We start from the raw sequence: 16,490 nt of genomic DNA, 5'->3' as shown, positions 1-16,490 counted from the left end.
AAATGAGTGGCCTGAGAAAACCCTCCCCTGAGTTTTCCCCCTTCGGTTTCTCAGTAATTGCGTTTAGCTGCAAGGCCCCATCACATTCAGGATATAAATCCTAACTTAATCGCCTACTTTGGGGGAAGTGGGCTCTTTAGGCCAGAAACGAGGATGGCTGAGTACCTGTTGAAAAGGTAGTTTCCTCCTCTAGTTTCTTGCTGACCCTGGAACGGCCAGGCTCCCTTTTGTGTAATCTTCCCTGTCCACGTCACGACCCTACGGCTGTCTTGGTTTGCCCGTCTTGGTTTGCTGGGACAAATTCTTAGACCTGGGAGGAAAAACTGGATTTTCCAGTGATCACACTCTCATTTAGCTGATCAGAGGTCTGTTTGGGGGCTGCCTCTGAGCCAGACTGTGTCAGGCATTGGGCTACAGCAAAGAAAGTCAGAAAAACTGAGATCAAGGTCACATGCTGGAGGAGACACAATGAACAAATGAACCAGCAAAAAAGAAAGTAAGTCGCAACCATTTTCAGCTGGAGATGACCACAATGAAGGGGGAAAGAAACCTACTTTAAGATGATACCGTAAGAGGGCTGGAGACTTGGGGTGGCCATGGAAGGCTTCTCTGGGGAAGTGACATTTAAGCCAAAAGTTGAAGTTGTCAACTATGGGAAAGTTGGGCATACAGCATGTTATAGATGGAAGAGTCAGCAAGGACAAATGAACTTGGCTCGTTAGAGGCTGTTTGTGGTTAGGGTTGAGTGAAAGGAGGAGAAAAGGTGGGCGGGGCCAGATCCCTGGAGGCGTGGTAGATACTGATAAGATGCTGGGTGTCTACAGTAAGCCCCTTGGCGGGTTTTTAAAATTAATTAATTATTTATTTAGTTAGCTGCACTGGGTCTTAGTTGTGGCACGCAGGATCTTCGTTGTAGCATGCGGGATCTTTAGTTGCAGCATGTGGGATCTAGTTCCCTGAGCGGGGATCGAACCTGGGCCCCCTGCATTGGGAGCACAGAGTCTTAGCCACTGAACCACCAGGGAAGTCCTCGCAGGTTTTAAGTAGGGGACTACTTATTTTATTTAGGTTTGACGAAGGCTGCTAGCAAGGGCAAGTGAATAGTCCCAGGGCTTGGATCAAGGTGGCAACTGTAAAGGGTGGACTGAACGGGAACAGGCAGAAGTGAGGATGGGCAGGGGAGGAACAGCTCTCTGCAGAGCGCTTGGTATGTGCCAGATACCACGTAGGCACTTCCATGCCTCCGTCCTGACCCTGCCGGGTTCAGCATTCTTCACGCACGTTGCAGATTATGGGGGCTCTGAGGCCTCCTCTCTCCCAGGCTTCCTGAGCCTCATTTGAGTAGGGAGGAGAGGGCATTAGGAGGCTTCCGGGGGTGGAAGGTCAATCAGCAAGGGTAGGGCTGGGTCTGTGGGCCACCACCTGGTGCTTCTGCTTTGATCTGGGAGGAAATCCTAAGCCCTGAGGGGATTTTGAGGCTGGCTTGGGTTGAACTTGTGCCAGCCTGGGAGGACTTACTGTGAAAGTTTGTATTTCCCATCAGTGAACCCCTTTCAGAAGCCGGTTGAGAAGGGCTGATCGGGCGCAAATCGGGGTGAAGATGCATAATGATTTGGGGAAACTGGTTTGAGATTTCTGGGTTAATGTCTTTTCTCTGCCCTGGTGCCTCCTTCCCCTAAAGGAGAATTACCTACCAGTAATAACTGGTGGTGCTTTGATGAGCTGTTCACTGTGAGTGCATTGCCTCCTTTATTCTTAACAGCCCTTTAAAGAAGAGTCAGTTACAGCTCTAAGAGTTACAGCTGAATTGACTGAGGCACAGAGAGGCTAAGTAACCTGCCGAAGAACACACAGCAGGCAGGTGACAGGGCTTGGATTCAGAGCTGGTGGCTTGGCTCCAGAGCCCACACCCTGAACGACCGCATTGTGTTGACAGTGGCCGGCACCAAACATGCCCTTAGTGATGGAGAATTACAAGGTGGCATCCCGGAACTCAGGGAAGTCACTTGACTGGTTTGGAGGGCTTTGGAGTGGGACCCAGCTGTGATGGAGCCCCCAGCATGCTGCTTTGACCTGCATGCCTCAAGGCCACAGAAGATTTTGCCTCTCTGAGCCTCACCTATGAAATCGGTACAGAAACACCATCCTTGGACTTCCCTGGTGGTCCAGTGGTTAAGACTCCACGCTTCCACTGCAGGGGGCACGGGTTCGATCCCTGGTCGGGGAAGTTCTGCATGCCACGTGATGAGGCCAAAACAGGAACAAAACCCCATCCTTACGTCGTGGGACATTTGGGGAGGATTCGTAAAGGAGCTTCTTAATAAACGTTAGCTGTGAATCACATGAGCCCGGTTTGAGAAGGAAAGAGGAGAGAGATTTTCCTGGCTCCCCCTCTCCCTAATGTGTATTCACAAATTCCCGGAATTTGTCCTGCTCAGCTTTTTGTCCATCTGTAATCAGTTTCTTATTCAGTATTTCTAGATTGAACAAATTCTGTATTCATCCTGTATTTACCAGCCACTTCCTTATGGGCTTGTTTCTCTCTGGGCCTCAGTTTCCTCATCAGTAAAATGAGGAGTCTGCGGTCCTAACCTCCTCCTCGAACTGTGGTGAGGAGCAAGTCAATTGACATTTGCATCGGGAACGGTGTCTCACAGGAGATAAGTGGTCAACAAAAGGTAGCTGTTATTACTATTATTTGTTCTTGGCTGCCCTCCCACGGCGGGCAAGGGCCCTTCCCCGGGAGCCCAGATGTCTAGGAGTTGTTCAGTGACTATTTGTTGACTGACTGGTCCCATTGTTTTCTTCTCTTTGAAATCTGAAGTCAGGGCCGCCAGGTGAAACATAAGGCACTATTTTCCTCTTAATGGTTGCAGACGTCTCTGTGGGTGGTGTATTGACAGAAGGGTAGACCTGCATGGCAGCTCGCTGGAAGTTTCTTTACCACCAGAGTTTCTCGACATCGGGTGCCGTTGACATTTCCTGGGCCTGATCATTCTCCGGGGTGGGGGGGCTCTCCCGTGCACCGTGGGGGTGTTTAGCAGCATCCCTGGACTCTGCCCGGTAGATGCCAGTAGCAACCCCTCTCTCTTTGCCTAGGGGTGACAACCGGAAGTGTCTCCAGACATTGCCAAGTGTCCCCTGGTGGGGGGACCGGCTTGAGAACCACTGTTTTTCACCGTTCTAGACACCTGAGCCTCTTAAAAGCACCTGATTAATGCGGGGGCGGGGTGGGAGGATGTGCTGAATTCCTGCTTGCTGGGGGCTGGGGATGCAGACGTGGTCCCTGGCATGTAGTGAGAGTCCCATAAATCTTGTTGTTGTCATCCATTTCTCCCCATAGTCATTTAAACATACCTTAAATAGTTAAATACGTGACAGGGATCAGAAAGGATTCAAAGAGGAGTTCAGTGTTGGCTGATTTCCTGGGTGTTCCTCCAGGCCTTTTCAAACCCAGAACCCACGCAGCTCTCACCCAGGTTCTATTTCTGGCCTTTTTACGCTTGAGTTTTGCCCCAGGCCACTACATAAAGAAGTGATTCCTTCTCTGTTTCATTTTATGGCTGCATGTCAGTCCCCTATGGATGACATTGAAGTTACTTCTCATCTTTGGCTTCCATCTAAGGTGTGTTGCAAGGGCTGTGCTGATCCATCCTTCCGTGCACTCTTAAGCCTGGGGACCTCCGTATCCAGGTGACGTTAAGCATCCTTTTGACCAGGGTAATTTGGGTGACATTCTGGGCCTAAACATCTTTACTTCCTCAAAAAAAGGCCATGAGGCGACTAGAGGGCCGCTCCCTTCTTCCCTGGTGTCTTCCTAGAGAATTTTCTTAGTCTTCGTTAAGGTGACTCTTAGAGAGGCCCCCGCCCAGGGCGTGTGGGGAACATTGCCTGGTTATGAGCGGCAGCACCTCTTCCTCCATCTGCCCCCTTCCTTGCAGCCTCTTCATCCCCCTTTCTTCTCCAGCCCGCTTTGCTGCTTCAGCTGCTGCTGGCAGTCTTTTTGTTTTTGAACTGTCCCTCTGATGCTGTAACTCCCCATTGCAATTTGAAAGCCACCCACCAGCACCTGAACTTTCCAGAACCTGAGCTGAGGCCCTGCAGCCTAGATAATAATGCGCATGGGCTTCAGCCACTAGAACCAGGGCCTCCTGCGAGCTTGCTCCTCCGCCAGCTACTGTAAAGGCCAAAGGCAACTGGTTTCTCCACATTTTCTTTGTGGTGATTTGGCAGAGTTTTCAGGGCCTCAAATATGTACACAATGTCGGATGCAAGCCTTCTGGGCCTGGACCTGCTGAACGTGTGGGTGGGGTGCAGCAGTTTTTCTTGTAGGGAGTTAGGCCCGGCCTCCCCCTCTCTGTGAAGACCGAAAGAGCTTGGCATTCTGGAACCAGGAAATTCCTGTTGAGATGTCGTCGTTTTTTCCAGAGGGCTTCATCCCAGCTGAGGGAGGTGCGGGGAGAAAGGGCTACGTGGTGGCAATTGCCTTTAGATGTTGAGGCCTAAACAGTGAATTCATTTGTAAATCAGCCTCTTCTCCCTCGTTGCAAGCAATTTCTGTCTTGCCTGGAGGGTTTGGAAGTTTATCTTTTACATATGAATGTGCCCATTAATCACCACTTCTGCATTATTGGGAGGGAGGGAGGGAGAGAGAGAGAGAGGGAGAGAGAGAGAGAAAAGTGGAGGAAGGCGGAGAGAGAGAGGGAGGGAGGGAGGAGAGAGGAGAGGGATGGGGAGGGGGAGGGGGAGAAGAAGGGGGAGGGGAGGGGAGAGGGAGATTGAGTTTGTGTGTGTACAGTGGGAAGACGGTTGAGTTTGTGTGTGTACAGTGGGAAGATGGTTTTCTCATTTCTGGGAGAGGCACATCAGAACTAAAGATAATTGGAAACAATTATTTCAAAACACCTTCAAAATGCAAAAGCCATCCCAACTTCATCCCCCTGCCTGCACCCGCCTTCTGATGTGTGCGCTCCAGCGGGTAGAACCACTGCAGCTTGTTGTGTTTATCCACATCAGCGAAATAAATGGCTCTTCGGTGCTCGCGCTGAAGATTTTCAGCTCAGCCGAGCTGCCGTCTGCCGAGGGTGGTAAATTAGAGCCGAAAGCCCAGGGACGCAAAGGCACGTCGCCGGGCCTCGGGCTGCCTGATTGCAGGGAGGTGAGGCTGTCCTGGCCGCGCTGGTCAGCCTGGTAAGTGGTGACTCTTAGCCTGTCGGCAGTGCTGCTTCCTCCTCCCCCTGGGAGAGGCTGCTGAGGATCCGGAAGCAGGAATGTGTGCCGTGTGGGAGCCTCAGTTCTCTTTAAAAGAGAGGCTAGGCCCTCAGAACAGCAGAGCTTTCTCGATGGCAGGTAAGCACCCCATCCCAGGGTTACCTGCCCCTCGCTTGCTTGGCCTCTGCGGTACCCGGCTTCCTGGTACAGTGACATTTCCCCCAAGTTGAGAGTGACCCTCTTCCTCCCACTGCCTCGTCTCCATTCCAGCCCTTCTTTTCCTGATCTGGAAGTTCACAGTCACATGCGGGAGACCTTTTAGGAGCCCAGCTTAGGCCAGTGCAGCCTTTCCCCGGGGAGGCCCAGGCTGAGGCCCCGTCTTCCAGGGTCTGTGGGTCCAGGAGATGCTCCAAGTCAGCAAACTATTCGCCTGAGAGTTTCTGTCGCTTACGTGTTCCTTGTGGCTTGGACATTGTCTGTGGCAAGAAAAATGATGTGCCCTCCCTGTCCCCATGCTTTGCTCCCGATTCCCCTCCTTTTCTGGTCCCGGGCCTGGAGGACATTCCGGGCTTTTGTTTCATTAGGGTGTAATTACTGGCTGGAGAGGGCCCTAAGATTCCTGGGGAGGGAGGTCTGTTAAGGTACCCGCTCTGTGTCAAATGATGCACTGCGCTAGGCTCTGCTGCTCCTGGAGAGCAGCGTGTGGTCACATTTGGGGGAGGCCGTGGCGAGGCCTGGCAGTTACCCCGCGTGTCCTCGTGGCTGAGCCTGCACAGGCCTCTGCCCCTGCGCCTGCCTTGGCCGTTACAGGAGGAAACCTGGACTTTGCACGGTCCTGTGGACGTGGAGAAATCGTGCCCTGGGCTGATTCCCGGCTCCACTTTATATAGGCTGGCGTTTCCGTAACTGAAGCTGTGGCATTGATTTAACATGCTCCTCGGAGAACTCAGCTCTGCTTCTGGAGAGGGATGGTGGTGGAGGAGGCAGAGGGGAAAGAGGAGGAAGAGGAATGTGTGTGGCTTTAAAAAAAAAAAAACAGCTGCTGTTTATTGAGTGCTTCCTCTCTGCCAGGTATTACACTAAGAGCATCACGTGAATTAACTCGTTTAATCTGTGGATAACTCCACGGGGTACCACCATCTCCATGTGACGGAAGGAAGAGCAGAGGCATGGAGAGGTTGAGGAGCTTGCAGGGTGGCGGCAGGACTAGGTCCTGACCACTCTGTATCCTCTGCCACCCGGCCTGACTTCACTGTAGGGTGACCACTTGACTGTCCATCTTCAGCCAACCAATGGTTGGTCACCCTACTTCTGTGGCCTTGGCTGCTGGTTCGGGCCTGTTGACCGAGAGTCTTTCATTCAGCCCCTGTCCATGTTGCCATTGAGCTCATCAAGGAAATTTAACACCCACAAAAACACACCACAGGGCCGGTCCTCCAGGCCCTGGAGTCCAGGGGAAGCGCCCGGCCTTCAGCTGGGTCCTATTCTCTCTCCGGGGGAGACAATTCCCTGTAACTGGTGTGTCATTTCCTAGACTCTGGAGAAGGGCGAGTGCTGTGACTCAGGCGCCGGATGTGAGTGGGGGTGGGGTGTGACTGGCCTGGATGGATGGACACTGGGAAGAAGTGTTGGAGGAGGGGAGATGGCCGTGCAGCCCCCCAGCCTGTTTTGTGGTGTAGACCAGCCTGTGGTGCCACCAGTGAAGGTCGGGAGGTGAATCTGCTTCCTGGGAAGCGCCTTTGGGAGAACGACTTGCGTCATCAGGAAGTGACACACCATGATTTTCCACTTTTCTCCCGGTTCCTGGAGCTCTCCAATCCCCACAGCCCACCGTCTGCAGCTGGAAAGGAAAAAAGCAAAATGAGAGTGTACTCTTAAAACATTTTGAGCCCCTGAATTAGGAAGTCTTTGGGCTGCAGAGCTGAGACAAACGTCTCCCTGGGGTGAGGCCACCCATTGGGCCTTCGGAGCCGCACTGCCTGGGTTCAAATCCCAGCCCGGCTACTTGTGTGATCTCGGGTGGGTGACTTAGAGGGAAGGGCGTGAAAGGCATTTTGAACAGGGTCTGGTGCATTGTGTGCTATTCAAGAACATCTTAGCTGTTAATTACCCGCGGCTCAGGAGAGCTAAGAGGCTGGGTTATCTTGAAGGAAGGCGTCCCTTAGGTCAAGGGACATCTAGGAAGGCCTGAGCGGGATTATTTCTGGCCTATCACAAGACACAGGTTCAGGGAGGATGTCGTCACACGCTTGGTTCCTAAATACTCAGTAGACCTCGCCCTATTATTAAGATTTCAGTGAATTGGCACAGGAGGGGAAAATTCTGCTGCTTCCTGCTCCATGCCAAGCTGTTTCCCTGAGTCACTGCTCTGGCCTTTTCTTCTAGACCGCTCTACTGCCTCGCCCACGTTAACTCCTTCAGAACCAGACTTATTTTGGGATGGAGGGGGTGGGCCAGCCCTGTAAGAATCCCAGGTCCTGCTACTTGCCAGGAAGGTCTTTCAGATGAAGGGTGAACCGTTTCCCTGGTGATTCACTGTCCAGTGGCTGTGTGTCGTCATTCACGATTACACATGAAATGCATTTAGAAATATGTCCCTGTCAGAATTAAATCATTAAAGAGGGGAGGAAAACACCCCGCACAAAACCTTTGACTCAGCTTTCTAGAAAAGGTCCTCAAGGCAGCTTTGTTACCGTGACTGCAGCAAGGTTCCCACCCACCATTCTATCACCAGCAGAGGCCTAGCCTCCATTGGAGTGGGTAGGTTTTCAAGTTAGAATGCTGGCCCGCTGTCTCATATCTGGGAGGGACACTGAATCCAGCCAGCATTTCTCAATTTTTCTCCCTAAGAGGCTTCAGTGAAAGCCTCTGCTGTTGACAGATGTGTCTGTTGTGTGGAATCTGTTAAATTTCTACCCCTTGGATACAGCCCCTGAATGCTCATTAACTCTGAAGGGAGTCAGTGTGTTTGGAACCAGGAATGGAATTGGGGATTTTCTCTCTTGCTCAGACTAGAGGGTTGGGGATCCTCTTAGGTATGGGCAGCCTCGGGGCAGACTCCTCCTCTCACTGTGTTAGACCCTGCTGCCCTTTCGTTTCCTGGTGGCCTTAGGTAAAACTGTCTCCTTAGCGCTCAGTGGCTTACGAGTACATTCATTTCTAGGGATTCCCCCCGCCCTGCTTTCACACGGAATTAAAACATTGCAAAGTTAAAATAGACTTTACGATCCTCTGGCCCTGTAGTTTTTTAATCTTTAGAGTTGATGTCTCCTGTGAGAAGGTGAAGTAGGCTATGGCCCCTCTTCCCAAGAAACTGCCTCCACGTACAGAACCTTGGCATGCGGATCATGGGGCCCTGAAGCATTTCCATGGGCTCCGGGTAAGAACTGGTCTGTTCCTTTTCTCCATCTCTCCTCCCATTTTACAGGTGTGTCCCTGAGGCCCTGAGAAGTATGGGGAGTCGCCTGGGGTCATGTGTTTAGCTGTTTTCATTCTTTCTCCTTGGCTCCTTGCTTGGCTTTCGCTTCCTGGGTTCTGAACCAACCCTACAGGTAGCGCGATGAGGAAGGAGAGGAGATCAGCAGGAGTCTCTAGGCTGGAGAACTCACACTCCATCCCCCAAACATGCAGCCTAGAGCATCTCGAATTAGCGTGTACCTTAATCCTCCAGAAGGCTGGTTAAACCCCCTGATCACTGGGCCCTATTCCAGTTTCTGATGCTGTAGATCTGGCGTGGAGCCTGAGAATGTGCATTTCTAGCAGATTCGTAGGTGATGGCTGCTGCTGCTTGCGTGAGGGCAGCACTTGGGGAACCATCATCCTAGATCTCAGCCACAGGTGAATGACGTATACTGCAGTGGGAGGAGCTGGAGAGCTTTCTGGCCCCAGGGGTCGACCAGGTGTGGGCTGGGCAGTGGGTTTCTTCCACTGTGCTCCATGCTCCAGCTCTGCGGTGCTCCAGGAGGCTAGTGCCACTCCTGGGAGGGATTGGGAGGTACGTGAGGCACTTTCGGTTGTCACAGTGTTCGGGAGCATCGATGGCAGTGGGTGGGAGGGGGCTGAGGTTGTCCTGACAAGGAGGAGGAGCCATCCCTGCCAAAATCCATTAGTGCTCTGTTGAGAAACATCGACAACACTACAGTTGACCCTTGAAGAAGACGTGTTGGAACTGCTCTGGTCCGCTGACAAACGTGGATTTTTTTCAGTAAATAGAGTACCTGTGTTTTCATTTGACCAATCTTTAAGTGTAGGGGAAAGTTTGTGTTTGATTACAGACCACGGTATGTGGAATCACAAAAAACTAGAGTTTGAGTCTTGATTCTGTCCAGACTGCTTGGCTTCCCACCCTTGCGTGAGTCCTTCATCAGTTCTTTTGCTTCTGAGGCAGAGATAGCAGTACGTGGATTTTCGACTGTGTGGCGGTCGAAGCCCAAACCCCTGTGTTGTTCAAGGGTCAGCATTACTTGTTTTTTCCCTGAACTTGTTCCTAGCTTTCCACTGGCCTGACGTTGCTCACGTCCTCTCTTTCAAAATCTGTGCACAAACGGAATGATACATGTGAAATCAAAACCTTGGCCCAATGGCTTTCCCTTTTTGCCTGGCTAGGGTGCCATTTCTTCTGGGACACATCTCCTTTGAGCCCCCAAAACGCTTTTCTTAAACGCCCATCCTCTGACACTTGAGCAGAGTTATCTGGGTTTATTAGATCCACGTAGAACAAATCCCAAACTCCTTCCTGGGGTCTGCACGCTCACGCTGATCAGCCCCAAGTTTGCCCACTTGGCGACGTTTTTTATCCTGACTCAGGTCTCTGTCACTTGCTCATTACTGGCTTTGGTTTGCACCTGCTGCTTTTTTATGTGATGCTGAACCTGCTAAATATTTCCTTTTTAATTTTCCTTACTTTGATAAAGTAGTCCAGGCACATGATAAATAAGGGCACATGGTGGAAAATAATCTCTCCCCCACACTTTGCAAGCTCTCCTCCCCTGAGGCAACCACCAGTCTCCATTAAGAGCTTGTATTTCTTGTGTTCAACCAGGAATATTTTAGGCTTATGTAAATTATGAATATATATAAAACATCTTTTTCAAAAAAAATTTAAAAAAGGAAAAAATAGAAGATAAAATAAAACAGAAAGATAAAGACAAAAAAGAGAAAGACAAAACCCCCATATTTCTTGGGCTGTGTGTGTTAGTCTGTTAATGGTGCTAGACATGCATTGCTTTTTTTTTTTGGATAAATTTATTTATTTCTGCCTGCGTTGGGTCTTCACTGCTGCACGCAGGCTTTCTCTAGTTGCGGCGAGCAGGGGCTACCCTTCATTGTGGTGTGTGGGCTTCTCATTGCGGTGGCTTCTCTTTGTTTCGGAGCACGGGCTCTAGGCACGTGGGCTCAGTAGTTGTGGCTCGTAGGCTCTAGAGCACAGGTTCAGTAGTTGTGGTACACAGACTTAGTTGCTCCGCGGCATGTGGGATCTTCCCAGACCAGGACTCGAACCCGTGTCCCCTGCATTGGCAGGCGGATTGTTAACCATTGTGCCACCAGCAAAGTCCCAATACCATACTGTTTTGATTACTGTGGCTTTGTAGTATAATCTGAAGTCAGGGAGCATGATTCCTCCAGCGCTGTTCTTTCTTAAGATCGTTTCGGCTATTCGGGGTCTTCTGTGTTCCCATACAAATTTTAAAATTATTTGTTCTAGTTCTGTGAAGAATGCCATTGGTATTTTCATGTGTTGCTCTTTTAACCTGATGCAGAAGCTTGGAGATTGTCATACGTCAGTTTGTCTAGAGGTGCCTCATTCTTCTTCATGGCTGTATCCCGCAGTATGTTATCAGGCCAGCTCCCAGTTTGTGGACACGTAAGTCCTTTCTAGTCTTCAGTATAACACACAGTGCTGCAGTTGAATCGTCTTGCATGTGCTTTGCTGCCCTGTGACCATGTCTATAGAACGTGCTTCTAGGAGGAGATGGTTGGGTCAAAGACCCTATAGAGAAAGTGAGAGTTTTTACGTACGGTGGGGAAGTGGGGTGAGGATCCCTGTGGGAATGAGAGGAGGTGCTCTCTGGGGAAGCTTGCCAATCCCAGGCTGCATCTTTTTAGTGCCTTTTCCCACTAACTAGCTGTTGTGTGCTGCTGGGCCAACCCTTTGGGTTCTCCAGGCCGCTGTTTTGATGTCTGTGGGATGGTCCCCTGACTCTGGGGTCTCTTCTCCCTCAAGGTGCCTGTGGTTAGCATTTAATTTCCTCTCGGGGCTGTGTCTCAGTGCAGCAACCTGAACATTTGTTCAGGATTTTCCTGCAGTCTGCGTGGTGAGCCTGGGGAATTCCCTTGTGTAGTTTGGATTTTGCAAAAGTGGTCCATTGTGTTTATGAGCCTGCTGGAGGATGCTCCAGCTTCCAGTGAAAAGTAAACCACTAGGAGGCCTTGCATGTGGCCATCTTGGGCCCTGTTGATCTTGCCCCAGCGGCTCCTGTCCAGACAAAGGGCTGTGACACACAGCACAGCCTGTGTGCTGGGACTTGCCTGAGAGGTAACCCTGGATGGGGAACGTCATCAGGCCATCTTTGTGGATAGTCATCTTTCCGGACTCCGCGTCCCGTCTCATCACCTGTGCTCTCGGCATAGCTTTCTCCTCTTCTGGTGCCTGTAGCTTTCATTCCTCAAGGATAGAAGGTGCCCCTGGGCATTCCATTGTATCCTCCCTAAGCTAACAGGACAGCCATCTGGCATGGAATGGATTAAAATCTTCGCAGGTGAAGATTGGATGGTGGTGGAAGTTTGGTTTTTTTTTAAATGCAATAATCTATATTTTTTGTTTGTTTTTTATAAATTTATTTACTTATTTATATTTGGCTGCATGGGGTCTTCGTTGCTGCGCACGGGCTTTCTCTAGTTGCGGCGAGCGGGGGCTACTCTTCGTTGCGGTGTGTGTGCTTCTCATTGCAGTGGCTTCTCTTGTGGAGCATGGGCTCTAGGCACGCGGGCTTCAGTAGTTGTGGCACGCGGGCTCAGTAGTTGGGCTTGCGGGCTCTAGAGCGCAGGCTCAGTAGCTGTGGCACACAGGCTTAGTTGCTCTGAGGCATGTGGGATCTTCCTGGACCAGGGCTCAAACCTGTGTCCCCTGCATTGGCAGGAGGATTCTTAACCACTGCGCCACCAGGGAAGCCCCAAGTGTATGTGTTTTAATGAGATGCTGGGAGAATAAAAATAGAAAGGAATGGATTGACAAGGGTGGGGTTGGCATTTTTCAGATGAGAATCGGGTGAGAATGTAGTTTGCGTTGATCTCTTTGGAGGAGAGTCGCAAACATGTTGCCTACTGGTGACTGGGCCACGGGGACTCTGGTGGGTGGGGTATTTTTTTTTTTACACAGTTATACTTTTTTTAACCTGCTAAACATGAATAAATGTTGTCTTCCACCACAAAGTATGTTTGCCTTCATTTTCTTGAAGTGTGTGGCCTTCTTTTCTTGGTCTGTCTCTTGTAGTTTCCTGCTTTTGCCATCAGACATGGGTGTGTGACAGCTCACGGCAGCTGGGTCATGGCCTCGTCAACAGGGACACAGTAGGGAAGGGTGGGGACTGTGACAAAATGGGGGGTATTTTCCCATCTAAAAAGTGGCTGGCTGGTATTCAGCTCTATCTGGTCCCATAAGGCCCTGCAGGCCCTGATTTTTTTTTTAAAATAGAAGCCCCAAATCTAGGATATTATGTGATGTTTCTTAATTTTTATATTTTGGCAGCGAATTAAAACTTTTACAGAAATGTTATGTCGGCTAAAGAAAGACCAACTGACCTCTGAGACAGGCAACGAAGATGGGGGGTGGGGGGGGAGTATATTCTAGGAGGAAGGTCACTAAAATGGCATTAGGTTTGGGGACAAAATGGGTTGTGTCCCTAACACCCCCCCCTTCCCGTGGGGCCTAGTCCTCCCCGATCGCTTTAAAGTATGTGGTCCTGTGTGTCTCTTTCAGATCCTGGCTCCACAGAGAGAACAGCCCAGAAAAGAAAGTTCCCCAGCCCTCCGCATTCCTCCAATGGCCACTCGCCACAGGACACATCAACAAGCCCCATTAAAAAGAAAAAGAAACCCGGCTTACTGAACAATAACAATAAAGAACAGGTAAAAGGCCAGTGGGAATGGCGTCCGCACCCGGGGTACAAAGGCTGTTGTTTTTCTCACGCCGTGTGCTTGGCATTTAGCAAGCTGCCTTGCTGCGGCTGTCATTTGCATAGGACGAGAAGGGCAGCTCAAAGTGGGCCTGTGCAGAAATTTCCAGTGGGTTTTTCAGATCTCTTTGGGGGACAAGGGCAGTGACCCAGATAGGATACCGTGCTCTAGGATTTGGGGATTTTCCTTGGATTTCTTTTTCCACACGTTAGGACTGTTTGCCCCTGTGGCCTGAGGGTGTTGCCCTCCTAGGCTGTTGCCCGTAGGACAGTGCCGAGCTCTGCCTGGAGGTGGTTGTGTGGCTTGAGGCGTGCTCCCTTCTGGTCTCAATTTTCTCATCTGTAAAAGAATGGGTTTAGGTCTGTGGTGAGAGACAGCTGCTCTCCTACCCACTGCCCACTGCGACTTGGGTAGTTGGTCACTATGTACCCTTTTCAGAGTGCACAGTCTCTGGCAGACTCCGCCCTCCCTCAGCAGCCAGGACCAGCTAACTAGATGCAAAAATCGATGCCATCTTGGATCTTGTCTCAGGAACCTTCTAGCTCTAAAATTCTCTGCTGCAGGCTAGCTACTCTTCTGACTTAAAAAAATGAGAGGTGTTTTAGTGGACCATGAGCTCAAGTCTCCTAGCGGTGGAGGAAACGGGATGCCCAGCACGTCTGATGCCATTTCAGCGAGGATTCATGGGCACGTAGTCATCGATTCGTGCAGATGATGGATGCCGAAGTGGGCCCTGGGGATTTGAGGTTGAATAAAACAAGACTGTTGCTTTCACGGGAAGAAACCTAGCAATGGTTAAATGACCAGGACTGTGAGAGGGGGACGTTTCTGTGCGTGAATCTATTTTCTCTCTCAGAATTACATAGGGAAGTGCCAGCTCTACTGTGGCCTCGAGGCTGTGGGCAAGTTAACCTCTTTGTGCCTTGTCTCCTCATTTACTGAAATGGGAATAATGATCTTAGTGCTACCAAACTGGCAGGGCTGTCGTGAAGAGGAATTGATCTAAGTGACATAAATACTAATAATTAAAGTTAAGCCAGGGCTTCCCTGGTAGTGCTGTGGTTGAGAATCCACCTGCCAGCAATGCAGGGGACACGGGTTTGAGCCCTGGTCTGGGAAGATCCCACAAGCCACGGAGAAACTAAGCCCGTGAGCCACAACTACTGAGCCCGTGAGCCACAACTACTGAGCCCATGAGCCACAACTACTGAGCCCATGTGCCACAACTACTGAGCCCACATGCCACAACTGCTGAAGCCCACGCGCCTAGAGCCTGTGCTCCACAGCGAGAGAAACCACCGCAATGAGAAGCCCGCGCACCGCAATGAAGAGCAGCCCCCGCTCGCCACAACTAGCGAAAGCCTGCACACAGCAACGAAGACCCAACGCAGCCAGAAATAAAATAAGTAAATGAAAAAAAAAAAAAAAAAAAAAAAGTTAAGCCAGAGTCTACGTTAAGAGGAATAGTCACCCAGACTATCCATGAAATAATTAAACAAGAGCTGTGGAAATGTTCTAGGCCTGCACTGTGCAGTGGGATAGTCACAAGCCATGTGTGACCACTGGGCATTTGCAAAAGTGGCAGATGTACCCGAGGAACTGAATTTTTAGTAGATTTAAGTGGCCACCTCTGGTTCGTAGCTTCTGCGTTGAATAGCCCAGATTTAATGAATTGGGAATCCTGTTATAGGAGGAAAAACTGGTGAGTGCTAAGTAAACTTCTGGGAGGAATTGCAATTTGAAAAAACATGTATAATAATAGTGTTGGTGAGAATAATACTAAAAGCAGAACTTACGGTGTGCCCGTCCTGTTGCAAGCCTTTTTTTGTGTGTTAATGTTTATAATGATGCTGTGAGGAAGGGCTGCAGTTATGTCCATTTTACTGATGAAAACACAGAGGCTCAGAGAGGTTAAGTCACCTCCCCAAGGCCTCACAGTAAGGAGCAAGAAGCTTACATCTGCTTGGCTGGCTTGAAGCTGGTGACCACCCACCCCTGTCACCCGGGAGCCATCCCATAGCTGTCGAGCTTGAAGACTAAGAAAGAAACATGAAGGCTATAAATAATCCTCAAACCTTAATTTACGGCAAACCCTCGCATACCAGTTGCCGTAAGTCTTGAAGCAGGTATTGTCCCCCTTGGACAGAGACAGTCTCTGAGTGGCTCCTTTGCGTGTGTGCACACATGCACTCGTGCTTTGTGACTTCCTCCTGTCCTTTTAAGAATTGGCTCACGTTAAAAAAAAAAGAAAAGAAAAAGATAAAAGACATTAAGAAAAACAAAGAATTGGCTCACCTCTCTCTCTCGAAACTGATGAACTCTTAGGCAGATCACACATTTTCTTCTCTCTCTTCCTCATCCACGTGTTCATACCACTTCTATAACACTTAAGCCTCGTGACCACAATGGTGTGTTTGTAAATCTCTGTCCCCTTCTGGTAGGAGCCTCAGAAGGTGGTCAGTGTCCAGTGGCTGCTTTCGCCCCAGCGTCGGACACAGGGCGGGAGCTCATGAATACAGAATGCGCTGTGGATGTGGAGCAGAGCAGGGGTGACCGGTCACAGGGCACGGTCATGCTTTTGAAGGTGATTCTCCTATCTGCAGTACTGATAGAAGAGTTAACGGAGCCATTGGTTTGGAGGGAAGGGCTCTAGACCTGGAGACCTGACTCCTTCCTGTCCCACTGCATCTGGGAAACTCACTGTGGGACCTTGTCAGTTGCTTTCCCACTTCTGAGCTTCAGTTACCTAGTAAAATAGGGTTTGTACTAGGAACATTCTAAGGTTGATTGTAGGTTTTTGTTTTCACATATAAAACTCCCTGGGGCTGAATGGCCAGGAGTTGGCAAAGGAGAAATTGCCTTAACTGTAAAGAAAAGAAATTCCTGACTCTTGACCCCATAATTCATTCCAGCTTGTAGTGTTTGCATAGAAGGGGGCACCCTCCCTCAAGCACAGTCTGTTTTCCTAAGAGGAACTGAAATCTTAAGAAAAAATTCTTCTGTGCATGTTTTTCTTTTCTTCTCTTCTCTTTCCCTTTTCTTTCCTCTTTTAGATTATAGAATTGAAAAAAAGTATGGAATTAAAAGCAAAATGTACATCTGCA

At 50.0% G+C, this 16,490-nt stretch overlaps 1 protein-coding gene across 11 annotated transcripts in view; it reads left to right on the top strand.

Annotated features, from left to right (window-relative positions):
- Positions 1 to 16,490, top strand: part of ZMYND8 (zinc finger MYND-type containing 8) — a 126,307-nt gene that overhangs the window by 24,441 nt on the left and 85,376 nt on the right. For 10 of the 11 annotated variants that reach the window (XM_065892451.1, XM_065892458.1, XM_065892456.1 and 7 more), the window contains exon 3: positions 13,190 to 13,338. In XM_065892451.1, coding sequence (XP_065748523.1) covers positions 13,190 to 13,338 — 149 coding nt within the window. Of the gene's footprint in view, positions 1 to 13,189; positions 13,339 to 16,490 lie in introns of those variants that run through there. The other variant, XM_065892459.1, reaches the window with a different exon arrangement.

This window comes from Phocoena phocoena, chromosome 15, assembly GCF_963924675.1.
Source record: "Phocoena phocoena chromosome 15, mPhoPho1.1, whole genome shotgun sequence".
Taxonomy (NCBI): domain Eukaryota; kingdom Metazoa; phylum Chordata; class Mammalia; order Artiodactyla; family Phocoenidae; genus Phocoena; species Phocoena phocoena.
This window is presented reverse-complemented; position numbering and strand designations above follow the sequence as displayed.